This window comes from Pituophis catenifer, unplaced genomic scaffold, assembly GCF_029215685.1.
Source record: "Pituophis catenifer annectens isolate HBS135680 unplaced genomic scaffold, rPitCat1.0.hap2 SCAF_2, whole genome shotgun sequence".
NCBI lineage: Eukaryota > Metazoa > Chordata > Lepidosauria > Squamata > Colubridae > Pituophis > Pituophis catenifer.
Window position 1 is genome coordinate 262,361,425 of NW_027256882.1, and position 13,471 is coordinate 262,374,895.

General features: G+C 37.3%; 1 protein-coding gene across 1 annotated transcript in view; it reads left to right on the top strand.

The window, feature by feature from the left end:
- SV2C (synaptic vesicle glycoprotein 2C) overlaps positions 1-12,856 on the top strand; it is a 43,791-nt gene extending 30,935 nt beyond the window's left edge. Inside the window, exons 9-12 of the mRNA XM_070935829.1 lie at positions 610-743; positions 2,490-2,693; positions 3,683-3,842; positions 12,673-12,856. Coding sequence (XP_070791930.1) covers positions 610-743; positions 2,490-2,693; positions 3,683-3,842; positions 12,673-12,856 — 682 coding nt within the window. The remainder of the gene's footprint in view (positions 1-609; positions 744-2,489; positions 2,694-3,682; positions 3,843-12,672) is intronic.
- Positions 12,857-13,471: the final 615 nt, after the last annotated feature.

Here is a 13,471-nt window from a genome sequence, read left to right on the forward strand (position 1 = left end):
TCTGCCAACCTAGCAGTTCGAAAGCATGAAAAAAATGCAAGTAGAAAAATAAGGACCATCTTTGGTGGGAAGGTAACAGCGTTCTTTGCGCCTTTGGCATTTAATCATGCCGGCCACAAGACCATGGAGATGTCTTCAGACAGCACTGGCTCTTTGACTTTGAAACGGAGATGAACACCGCCCCCTAGAGTCAGGAATGACTAGCACATTTGTGCGAGGGGAACCTTTACCTTTACCTTAGCTAGCTCTAACTCTCAGATCAGTAAGTATTACTAAAAATTGTTTCAAATCATATTTTGGAGTAAACGTGTCTGATGATAACTGTAGTGTGATTCAGCTATCACAGCATCCAGTAGTCATGCAGGCTAGGGAAGATGTGGAACTTAACAAGATAGAAAGAATGTGAGCTCTTGTCTTTCTTGTCCTCCTAACCACTCAGAGTTTGAGCACAGGGAATTTGAACATATTACTACAAAAGACTGAACCTTCAGAAGATGTTTGTATTTAGCCATACTATTATTCCATCATTTGAAAAATGCTTCCAATGTAGTATGTGCTTACTATCTGTCATGCTTTAAATCAGTACAGAAAATTCTTTGTTTTTCTCAGGTTCACAATGATGACATTCAAAGCAGTTACTTTTCAAGACTCCCTTTTTAAGAACTGTTACTTTGAGGATGTTACTACGTTGAATACATATTTTAGAAACTGCAGTTTTATAGAGACTGTTTTCTTCAATTCAGGTATGTTGGGGGGAAAAACCCGCCACATTCTTTTGTTCCCCAAATCCTTCAACTGTTTGGTAGTTATTTCAATAGAGAAAAAAAAGTTAAGCAGAACACTTTTTAAACGTCTTTTTTTTTTTTTTAACTAGCTGTAGGAATGTCAAGTACTGAATTTCTGGCTGAGCTTATTATTTTGCAATGTCTGAAGTAACTATTTTTTTTTTTAAATCACTTTGAAGAAGAAAGAGCGGGAATATTTGGCTCCATGAATAATTTCTTCATCTCTTTGGCATGAAAGTCTTTCTGCCAAGGGTGATTGGAAAGTAACTGAGGTTTTCTGCTGAAATATGAGAAAGTTGAGCTGGACCAACTAACAGTTAAAGTTTTTTAGGCAGTCACTGAGAGGGAACCTTCAGGATTCCAAAGGCAAAATGAAGTAAACTTCCACATGATACCTCCGAGGTGCAGGGGGTTGAAAGATTGGGGAGAACATACTGTGCTTACCATCACCTCGGGAAAGAACTAAGAGTGTTTTCTGATCCAGGTTTATTCATTTTTCTTAGGTGTTTCAATTAAGGCTAATCCCACTGCCAAGAACTACATCTGTTTGTGTTTGGGGGAGAGAGTCCCCATTTTAAATTAAAATACCTTAATAGCTCAAATGTATGCATATCCTGTCATTTTGGCCTTCACCTAGCATTTCTGATTAATAATTATAATAGAGTTACAAGGAGAATACAGGAAGCCTTCAGCTTCTGTGCATTCAGCAATCATTGTTACAGCATTGCTGAAAAAATGGACATACAATTGGTCCCTGAAGTTCCAGCAACAGCAATATCTTACACTTAATGTTTGCAAACTGGGAGCCATAATCACATGATTGCCATTTGCGATCTTTTCTGCTGGCTTCCCAGAAGTGAATTCAATGGGGAAACCAACAAGGAAGGTTGTAAATTACTCTGGAAAGTCACTCCTGCCAGCAGCATCCTCCACCATGCATTAACTCCGCTATCCCTCTCAGTCCCTTGTTGCCCTCCCCAACTTATGTAGAGCCTGTGCTGGGCCTCCCAAACCCTCCTCAGCCTGCCTCAGACTCATGTGTAGCCTGCATATGTCGCATATAATTTTTTTAGCCCCCCCTCTTTTTTTTTTTTTTTTTTGTATTTTTAAACTATAAATAGTGGAGATTTTGGCAAATTCTTACTTGCATTGTTAAAACAATTTAAGGTACTTAAATGTAATTTAATGATTTTTCTAATCAATAATATAGTGCTCAATTATCAATAATAATTGAGCACTAGCTCTACAATTTATCATTCCTTTGTCCCCTTCTGATATTATGTTGCTGTACCATTTTTCTTCTTTTTTCTTGTTTGTTTGGTCTTTGTTTTTCTTTTTAAAATGATTAATAAACTTTTTTTTAAAAAAAGCTACATTTGATTTAACAGAAATATGCTACCTTATTTATAAAAGATTTATTTATTCATCTTTCCACCTGACAACAATAAAAACATTAAAAAATAAACACACATAAAAAGTAATTTTAGTAGAAGATATTTATGTCCTGCTGAGGAATCGGCATGTCTAAGTTAGCAAATGCAACAATACAAAACTAAAAGAACACCATTAAAACATTAACATACTACAATATTAATATACCAGACTGTTATACTAAATATTAATGTTGGCCTTTTTAGGCAATATGTAAAAGAACCTGTGTTCGAAATACATTACAATTTTCACAAATTTCTTCTATTTCCACAGATCTTGAGCCATATAAATACCCTGGAAGTGAATTTAGAAATTGTTCGTTCTTTCACAATAAGACAGGATGTCAAATTTCATTCGATGATGATTACAGTGCCTACTGGATTTATTTTGTCAATTTCCTGGGGACTTTAGCAGTATTACCAGGAAATATTGTCTCAGCTCTTCTGATGGATCGAATTGGACGTTTAACAATGTTGGGTAGGAACTTCACTTTGAAATTGTTTTTTTTTTAATTAAATTCTTATTTCTCCTTTTCACTTAAAGATTTACAAATAATCAAGCAGGGGGCGAGGGCCATATAGAGAGAGTTGTTTCCCACCCGCCCACTAGTTTTCAGTGCACCATCAGATACATAGAAGAAGTAGATGGTGCAGTGATTCTTTATTTTAGGGAAGAATTAATTTGTGAGAGGCTTAATGCAGCCTTTCAGTCACTAATCCTATTTTCTCCCAAAACGATAGCCTCTTAGCCGCACTGCCTATAAAAAGAGAGAGAGAAAAGAAAATACCCTAAAGTTTGGCTCCCATTTAACAAAGCATTTCAGGCTTTTCTGTGATAAAAAGCAAGGGGGAAAAATCATTTTTCTTATCAAACTCATAAACTCCTGCTATAAATTCCCCCTTTCCCCCCGAATTTGAGAGATCATGACAGCTGAAATTTTTTGTTGTATCATTTTATCATGTGGTAAACGTGTGCAGAAGGAAGCTTGCTTTCGTGGTAGTGCTGGCCCTTGGAGAGAAACATTTCTGAATCAAGGTTTTCAAACAGATGATAAGAAAGCATAAGCTTCTCATAGTTCAAGATCAGAAATCTTAACATGGAGAATTACTAGCCAGTAGCAAGTTTTTAAGTCTTTTAAAGAAATTTTGACAGTAGGGAACTTGCCACCATGAATTTCCAAATCCAATTGAGTTCTTGTATGGACTTTCAACCTTCTTAATTCAATTTTAAGCTGTTCTTTCTTCCTGAATAGTGGAAAGCCTTAAGGACATGACCCTTAACTTATTATTCTGTCACCTCTGTCAGTGCCCACATCCAATGCTACTACACAGTCTTTGATCCTTACAGGTTCTTAGCTTGTTATAACTTTGCTAAAGTTACTACTCATGTTGACAACATTATAATATTTGTTTTGTAAAGCCTTTGTCAGAAGCAATAGTAAATATTAACATCTGGTTTCCGTGCAGGTGGTTCTATGATTCTTTCTGGAATTAGCTGCTTTTTCCTATGGTTTGGTACAAGTGGATCCATGATGATAGGCATGCTGTGTCTATACAATGGCCTTACCATCTCAGCATGGAACTCTCTTGATGTCATTACTGTGGAGTTGTATCCTACAGATAGAAGGTATAGTTTTATATTCTTGCCATGTTTTACATTCTTTTCAAAACATAAGTCAACTGGACATTTCGAAGATACATACTTAAAAGGTGAAAAGGGATAGGAAATAGACGCTTTAATTGTGAATAATAAGAATTTTTATTTTTGTGACCTCTACTGATCTGCACTAGGGCTATATTATTTAACCTCTGTCTGAATTCAAAATTGATCAGGAAGGCTATGTTCTGGTATGTTTCTACTAATCTTCTACTAAGGTGTATTAGAAACAATACATTCAAGCTGAAAAACATTAGGTGCAGATGAAATGCCTATTTCACCTGTTGGAAACTGTAGAAAGAAGTTAAAAGTGCTAACAGTTCTATGTTACAAATATGAAAAAAACACTATTCTCAAGGTTGGAAAAATGCCTATCCCAAATAAAGGAAATGTAACCACATGTGTAGATTATTGAACGAATTCTTTATGTATTCAGTTTTTCTTCAACAATTACAAAAACGAATTGATCCATAAATGCAGAGAAGCAGAAGGATTTGAGACTAAATAGCTAACAGAGATGAATAATAGAGCAAGAATATTATAAGATTTCATTTTGTTTCACTGACAAAGCTTGTAAATGTAGAATGGGGAATATATTAAAGCTAATGGATATGCCAGAATATCTGATTATTCTTCTGAGGAATAATGAATAAAACACTGTTGGAAAACAATGAAATGATAGATAATTTTGTTTTCTTGCATTTTACATTATTTGCATAAAATAAATGTGCTAGGAAAACAAAGAGGATATTAATCCAATGGTAAAAAGGCAATGAAAACCTTGGGATATTTCATGACAAAAAAGATCAGTATAGTTAATGATCCTTCTAGTGATAATATAATTAACATGTTACAATTGTTTATTTATATGATACTTGTAATCTTTCTCATATCTAATTTGTATCTGCATAAACAACCTATTTTCTGTACTTTCCCCTCCCCACCTTTTCTTCTCATATTTCCCTCCAACTCACCATAATTTAAATCCTACACTGCTCTACTCACTCTAGGTATCTGATGAAGTGAGCAACAGTTCACAAAAGTTTATGCTCTTTCATATAACTTGTTAGTTGGAAAAGATACTGTGAGACTCTTAGTTTTTTGCCAATACAGACTAATATGGTTCTTTTCCTACAGTGTTATTAAACCTGGCTTATTTGTTAAGTGCTGTTGAGTTTGGCCTTTGACAACTGCTTGCCATCTTGATCTGTCACCAACAGTGATGAATCTGTCCTTCAAAGGACATTCCAATAATCATTTTAATCTCATTTATTCATTTTATCTATAATCTTTCCATTTTTCTATATCAACATTGCCAGGAGTAGTATTTTTTTCCAGTTCATCTTATGCTCAGTAACATACACAAATTACATGATGTTTTGCTTGCTGATCATTGTCTCAAGAGTTCCATCGACCTCCATTTGATCTAGAACTGACTAATGTCCCTAAAACCATAATTTTGAAGGCATGTAATTCTTCGTCATTTTAGTGTCTATTTTTCATAGCTATACAGTATCTCTTTAAAGATAATTACTTTAGTAATTAGTTCTAATCTCTTTTGTCATTGCGGTATCCCTGACTTTTGTGATTTTGCACAAGGTTTTGTAAGTGAATTTTGCACAAGGTTTTGTAAGTCTCATGATTTTCACCTTCATTCTAAGTGAGCAGTTTTATGTCTGTCAGACATTCAAGGATTACCTGTATGCTTTTAAAAATATGGTTTTTGCTTCTTGGGATTGACAGCTATATGGAGCCTGACACTTATTTTTAATGTAGAGATAATGTAGAGATATTTTTTATGAGATTGTTACTTTTTTTTTTTTCCCTATGTGCCTTTCTGGCCTCCTGAAAAGGAAGAACAGTATGCAAATAAATAAAGCAAATAAATGTTTGTTGCTTCCAATTTAGTCCAAGAGAATGGGGAAGTATGGGATCCCATGGATCCATAATGACCTGTCTTCATCTAGTGTTGAAGAATTATAGAAGAAATGTACCCATTTAGACATTCAATTAAAAAATTATGTGGCTCTGGTGCTCCTTCAAGATTAACAATTTCCTTTTAAGGAATCCTCTCCTTTGTTTGCTATTTATGAACTATTGCACCCCTTATTTAATTTTGTCAGAAAATATGTGATTTGATACAATTCTGAAGACATTGGGACAGCAGGTTTTTACTGCCACCCTGTGGAATGAATATCACAATATTCAGTTAAGTTCACCCATCCTGTCTCCCCCCAGCCAGGGTATTGCTGTTTTCACTGTTGTCTTTATTTTAGGGTGTGGCAGTGGGGTGAGGTGTTCATTAAATCAAGCCCTCAAAAATCCACTCTCTAGAAAAGCATCCCACAGACATTCCTGACATTGTTATTTCTCATGAGGTGCATATGGAATCTTGTCAGACTAGCTAATTATGTGTTGAAAACTTGCTCTCCTTCGTTATATCTCATGTCTTCTCCCATTTTCTTGGGAGGCTTTATAAAACTAGCTTTGAAACTGCCTGGTTTCCTTGTTTTTCACCTTCATGGCTATAGACTAGAAGTACTATTCATACCACATCTCACTGTAATTTTTGCTCTCCTTTTTGTAATGAATGATGGTAATTACAGTTTTTCCTGCCTGGATAGGCAGGGTGTGTAATTTAATCCTGGTTAGCTGCCCACTGCTACCCCTAACCTTTCTTAGATGTCTTACTATGTAGGCTACCTCATTATATTTTGCTTCAGATACGATCTCAGGAAAGATTTATATGTAATATAATCTTGATTATTTCAATCTCTGTTCAGAGTTGCACACTGCAAGAGCCTATTTCATACAAACCCAGCAGGTATAGCCTTTCTTCATGCTATAAAATACAAGTAAAAATGTAGAATAGGTATCTTTTCCCTAATGACACTTTTCGAAGAAGTTACAGATAGTCCTCGACTTACAACAGTTCATTTAGTGACTGTTCAAAGTTACAACAGCACTGAAAAAAAGGAACTTATAATCATTTCTCACCCTTGCAGCATTCCGATGGTCACATGATCAAAATTCAGATGCTTGGCAATTGGCTCATACTTATGACGGTTGCAGAGTCCTGGTATCGTGCGAACAGCTTTTGCAATCTTCTGACAAGCAAAATCAATGGGGAAGCCAGATTTACTTAACAACCACGTTACTAACTTAAAAACTACAGTGATTCATTTAACAACTGTGGCTAGAAAGATCGTAAAATGGGACAAAAACGCACTTAACAAATGTCACACTTAACAACATAAATTTTGGGCTCAATTGTGGTTATAAGTCACAAGTGTATTTATGTAGATTAGATTATTGGATAATGTAAACTCAATCTGAAATAAAAATTGATTCTCACAGTGATACATTCCACAGATGGCTATCTGTCTGTGACAGCATCATGGTTTCTATCAAACACCTGTGACCGAGTGACTGGTTTTGAAATTGTTAAAAGTCATGATATAGTTTGACTTTGGATTCTGTGTGAACCAAATCACATACCTTATAATTAAATAACCCCGTGTCTTATTTTTTCAAGTTTCTCAGTCAGCTTCCAAGACAGAAGTTGCTAACAAAGTCTGTCTTTGAAGCGTAAACAAAGATGCTCTCAAATAAAGGCCAATTCCTAATGATTGGATCCATGCAATTTTATTGCTACCTTAAGGATGTTGGTTGCCATTATTTTTCTAACACAATGTTTCCCAGCTTCCCTATTTCACTTATAGCTATGCAATTCGCAGGTGGTTCTCTATCCAAGTATTAAAATATTTATTTAGAGTGGATGCAACCTATTGTTGAGGCTATTCAGCCTACAGGTCTCCAAATTTTTTACCTGAGATTTTGAACCATATTCTTCTGGTCACTCAATGGACCGGCACTATGTTCAACAGCGTGAAATCGATCACTGAAACTGTTAAAAAGAACTATAAAGTTTCTTATGTTTGTAATCTTAATCTATTCCTATTAGCTTTATTGGGAGTTCTTCATAGGAGATTATCATGGAATACCAGCACCTTACATCAGATTGAGAATTTAAATCCCCAAAGATACCATTGTCAAGAAAATTGTGTAAAGTTACACACTCAACCCAAAGAAGATTTTATTTATCTGATTTCATAATTATAAACAGATAAACTTATTTTTGCAAAATGCAAATATTTGACTACCTAAACTTTATAGTAAGCTAACTAAATGCCCCAAAGGACATTATTTAAATTGTATACATGGTTATGCCATATTATCACAAGGAGAAACATTTTTCCCACAGATATGCAAATAACCAAACTAGTTCTACTAAATATGTCATCTGTATTTGTCAACATGTGTTTAAGGGTGTCAAACCAGCTGCATTCCCTCCCCCTACTCCATGCAATTACTTCAATTTCTTCAAGCACAGGCCTTCTGGCTTTTAAATTTGGCTTACCGTCTTGTAACCCATATTTGTGTTGGCAATTAAGCACATAGACATTTTTGTGGACCTCTATAAAACAATGCTGCTGTTTTGTTGTTTAAAAGCACATACTTGTTTCTGTTTCCCAAGGGTCTGTACATTATCTCAAACTGGTTTTTCAGAGTATGAAATAATATAGAAACCTCTGAACAGACAGAACTGATTTGGATGCAGTCTCATAAGCATCTTCACAAAGTACATTATTAGCTGGGTCTCCTGAAGGCAGTTTCTGTTTCTCATAAGATTATTTATCTGATCATGTGTAAAACCTGTGGCCCTGAGGCAGCTGAAATTTATAGACCTTTGCAAGCAATTTGTTCAAAATTCTGGCAAAAGTAATTTGTTTTAGTCTTGATAGCCTACTGGGCAGAGAGGACAAACAAGCAGGAACAGCCAGAAAAAGGAATTGTGTTTGATGTGGAATTGGGGAAATAAAAAGAATAGTTTTAAGAATAACCTGGCTCAGAACATGCAACCTTAAATTTTGTACTGATTTTAAGAGAAGGTAATCAAATGTTAGAAAGTCTTACCTTTATTGTATTGTATAATTTATTTTTTGTATACCGCCCTTCTCCCGAAGGACTCGGGGCGGTGAACAGCCAGCAGATAAAATACAGAAAATACAAAAATTAAAACAATATTAAAAACCAATTAAATTAATTTGGCCCACAGTTAAAATAGCCCCATATTAAAAAACCCATAATTTAGCAATTTAAAATTAAAACAATTTAAAAAATATGGTCAGGTCAGTCCAACTTGATGAAAAAAAAACGTCTTTAAGGCATGGCAGAAAGTGCGCAGATCCGGGATCCGCCGTATCTCCGGGGGCAACTTGTTCCAGAGGGTCGGTGCCCCCACAGAGAAGGCTCTCCCCCTGGGGGCCGCTAGCTGACATTGTTTGGCCGACGGAACCCTGAGGAGCCCCTCTCTGGGAGCGTACTGGTCGATGGGAGGCTACTGGAAGCAGAAGGCGGTCTCATAAATACCCGGGCCCTAAGCCATGGAGCGCTCTAAAGGTGGTAACCAATACCTTGAAGCACACCCAGAAGACCACTGGGAGCCAGTGCAGCTCGTGCAGGAGAGGTGTTACATGGGAGTGTCGAGTCGCCCCCATCACCACCTGCGCAGCCGCATTCTGGACCAGTTGGTGCCTCCAGATGTTCCTCAAGGGGAGCCCTATGTAGAGAGCATTACAGTAGTCCAAGCGGGACATGACGAGGGCATGAGTGACCATGTGTAAGGCATCCCGATCCAGAAAGGGACGCAACTGGTGGATCAGGCGAACCTGATAAAAAGCCCCTCTGGCCATGGCCATCATATGCTCTTCCAAAGACAGCCGTGTATCCAGGAGGACATCCAAGTTGCGAGCCCTCTCTGTGGGGGCCAATGACTCGCCCACAAAAGTCAGCGATGGTACCAACTGACTATATCGGGATGACGGAAGCCACAGCCACTCGGTCTTGGATGGGTTGAGCCTGAGCCTGTTTCTCCCCATCCAGATCCGCACGGCCTCCAGGCACCGGGACATCACATCAAGGGCATCGTTGGGGTGGTCCGGGGTGGAGATGTACAGCTGAGTATCATCAGCATACAGATGACACTTCACCCCGAAACCACGGACAATCTCACCCAGCGGCTTCACATAAATGTTGAACAGAAGGGGTGAGAGAACCGACCCTTGCGGCACCGCACACACAAGGCACCTCAAGGTCGATCTCTGCCCCCCTGTCAACACGAACTGCGACCGGTCGGAGAGGAAGGAGGAGAACCACCACAACATGGTGCCCCCTATCCCCAACCCCTCCAGTCAGCGCAGCATGATACCATGGTCGATGGTATCAAAAGCCGCCGAGAGATCTAATAGGACCAGGACAGATGAACAACCCCTGTCCTGAGCCCTCCAGAGATCATCCACCAACACGACCAATGCTGTTTCCATGCTGTGCCCAGGCCTGAAACCCGACAGACATGATGCAGCAAGTATTTAAACATAAGAGTACAGCATTTAATTACTCTCTCTCTCTCTGTATATTACAGTAATAATTACTTAACTATAATTATTTTCATTATAGAATTATATTTCTGTAATCTATCATATAAAACTGAGAGAGAAATGTTATTCAAAATATTTAGAATATTCAGAAAGATTCTCCTGTGTTTCCATAGTGATGTACTCTCAACCTTCTATACTGCTTCATAATATCTAGCTTATATAGGCTGCAGCTCTTTGATGCATATTGTTACCTATTATCTATTGTTCCTGGTGTGCTTAGATATCACAGATTTACCACAGGTTACTTTTTGTATAAGAATTATTTCCACCATGAAATCGTAAAGCACTCAGTGTCCTTCCATTTTTACGAGAAAGTACTAAGGAACCTTTAGATCAGCCTTTTTAACCTGGCATGCCCACAAATGTCTAGCTGTGCTGGCTGAATTCTGAAAATTAACATTCATCTGTCTAGAGGGCAAACAAGTAGAGGAAAACTGATTTAGATTCAGACAAGTTACTTGTCTGCATTACTTTATGACCTATGATTAAATAATGTGATTACAGGTAGTTCTCGACTTACAATCATTCATTTAGCAGTCATTTGAAATTATAGCGGCACTGAAAAAAGTGACTTACACCTGATCCTCACACTTACTACCATTGCAGCATCCCCATAGTCATATGATCAGAATTTGGGCCCTTGGGAATTGGCAAGTATCTACGACAGTTGCAATGAAAAGGATCATATGATCTCCATTTGTGACCTTCCTAGCTATTTCTAACAAAGTCAATGGGGAAAACTGGATTTGTTTAATGATACCGTGATTCACTTAACAACTACAGCAATTTGCTTAACAACTCTGGCAAAAAAAAGTTTGTAAAATTGGGCACAACTCACTTCAACAACTGCCTTGCTTAACAATTGAAATTCTGGTCCAATTGTGGTCATACGTTTAGAATTACCTGTACTGTACTGTATTGAGTGTCCAATCTGGGTCAGTCACCAGGACCAGCGGTTTTGTCTTTCAAGCTTTTGGACTCGTACTGGAACCCATCTTCAGGGAACCTCTCTCTAGCAGAGTGTCTACTCTATTGAGTTTTTAGCTTTGGAAGCAAAATTGTTTGTTCGAGTAGCCTTAAATTGAGGATTACAGATTGCTAACTAGTCAGGCTCATTCATACTTTACCTGGAAATGCCATTGCATATCTTAATGTGCAACAATGTTATTATTTTCCCAAAGGTGCTTTTTTAAGAGGCAACTGGACTTTCTGGTTTTTCTTCAAAGATGTTTCGCTTCTCCTCCAAGAAGCTTCTTCAGCTCTGACTGGATGATGGGGAATGGAAGGATTTATATTCCTTGCAGACAGATGGTCATTTGCATTCTTTTAGTGAGTCGTTAAGGTCACCTGGAGGTCAGAGTTGAAGAAGCTTCTTGGATGAGAAGCGAAACGTCTTCAAAGAAAAACCAGAAAGTCCAGTTGCCTCTTGAAAGAGCACCTTTGGGACAACCATGACTTGGATGACTGAGAATCTCCATACACAATGTTACTATTTGATTTTTTAAAATTTATATCCTGCCTTTATTATTTGTATAAATAATTCAAGGTGAACATATCCATTCCTCCTATTTTCCCTACAACAACATCTCTGTAAATGAGTTGGGCTGAGAGAGGCCCAAAGTCACCCATCTGACTTTCTCTTGTTGCTTCTATTTCTACTCTCTGGGTAAAACATGAGACTGCATAACTATATGAGCTTCATTATTAGTCAAGTGCAATTTCATGCAACACTGAATAACACTTTTTCTAATACCAGAACTGTTAGACATCAGAATGGCAAAATGTTTCTAATAGTGGCACCGCATTGGTAGAATTCTTTCCCTGTAGAAGCCTGTCAGGCATCAACATAGCTTTCTTTTTGATACTAGCAAAACATGCTATTCTTCCCAATCTTATTTCTTCTCTTTTAATATTTTGTCTATAATTCATCGTTCTTGATCTTTTTGTAAACATCTGATGAATGGCATATGGCCTTTATTTTGATTAAAAATGTGCTGATAATTTTTTTCCCAAAAGTAAACACATTTGTAGTAACATGTGAATTGACATGTTTAGATTCATGTATAGAATATGTTGTTTCAGAATTGTTTATATGTATTATTCTGGAAGGTTATGCCCAGTAATTCACTAGTGTTTTATCTTCTCTCTTTTAAAGAAAAAATATATATGTATTTTTTATTTAAAAAAAACCCTTTTTAAAAAAAATCAAAGTCATGATGAGACAACATATTATCACCATCATTACTGTATATGTGTGTATTTTCTGCATATTAATTCTAATTTCTTTTCCTCTCTTTCAGGGCAACCGGCTTTGGCTTTTTAAACGCACTCTGCAAAGCAGCAGCTGTTCTTGGAAACTTAATATTTGGTTCTTTTGTTGTCATTGCCAAATCAATACCTATTCTGTTGGCTTCTACAGTTTTAGTGTGTGGAGGTTTGGTAGGACTTCGACTCCCTGACACCAGAAACCAAGTACTGATGTAATTTGAGATGGGTGGTGGATAAAAAAAGCCATTTATTTGCTTTCCTCTGTTTCTAAGTGTCATTTCTTGGGTGGATGGGAGGAGGCTTCAGATTGTTGGTTCAAGGAAAGTAATTTCACAGAGAAGTTCTACCCTCAAAATGAAACCACAGCAACAAAAAAATTAAGAGAAACACAAGAAAGGGGAAAGAAGAGTGAATTCAGTGGAGCCATTTGTCCCAGTATTGTGCATCTCATCAGCCCAACCCTGTTAAATTCACATCTATAAAATTCCAATAACTGGAGTCTACATGTGTCATTCCCTCACACAGACATTTGCAGATAAAAACTGTGGAGGAACCTGTATGCATGTAGATACCCAAATTACATTTTTTAGAAAGGAGAAAGATGAAAATTATGGATTGGAACTGGTGGGAACATAAGATATTAGGGACCAAAAAATGCCCATTGCCAACCTACCCCTCAGTTCATTTAATGAGTGCATAGAGATGTTTTTGAAGATAGCTGCTATTTAAACAAAAACAAATATAACCCCTATAGCAGGAAGGGCTGGCCGGGTTCTCATCACTGCAGAGTGGTTTGACTGCCCCCGATCTGACATGTGGTGAAATGGTGCC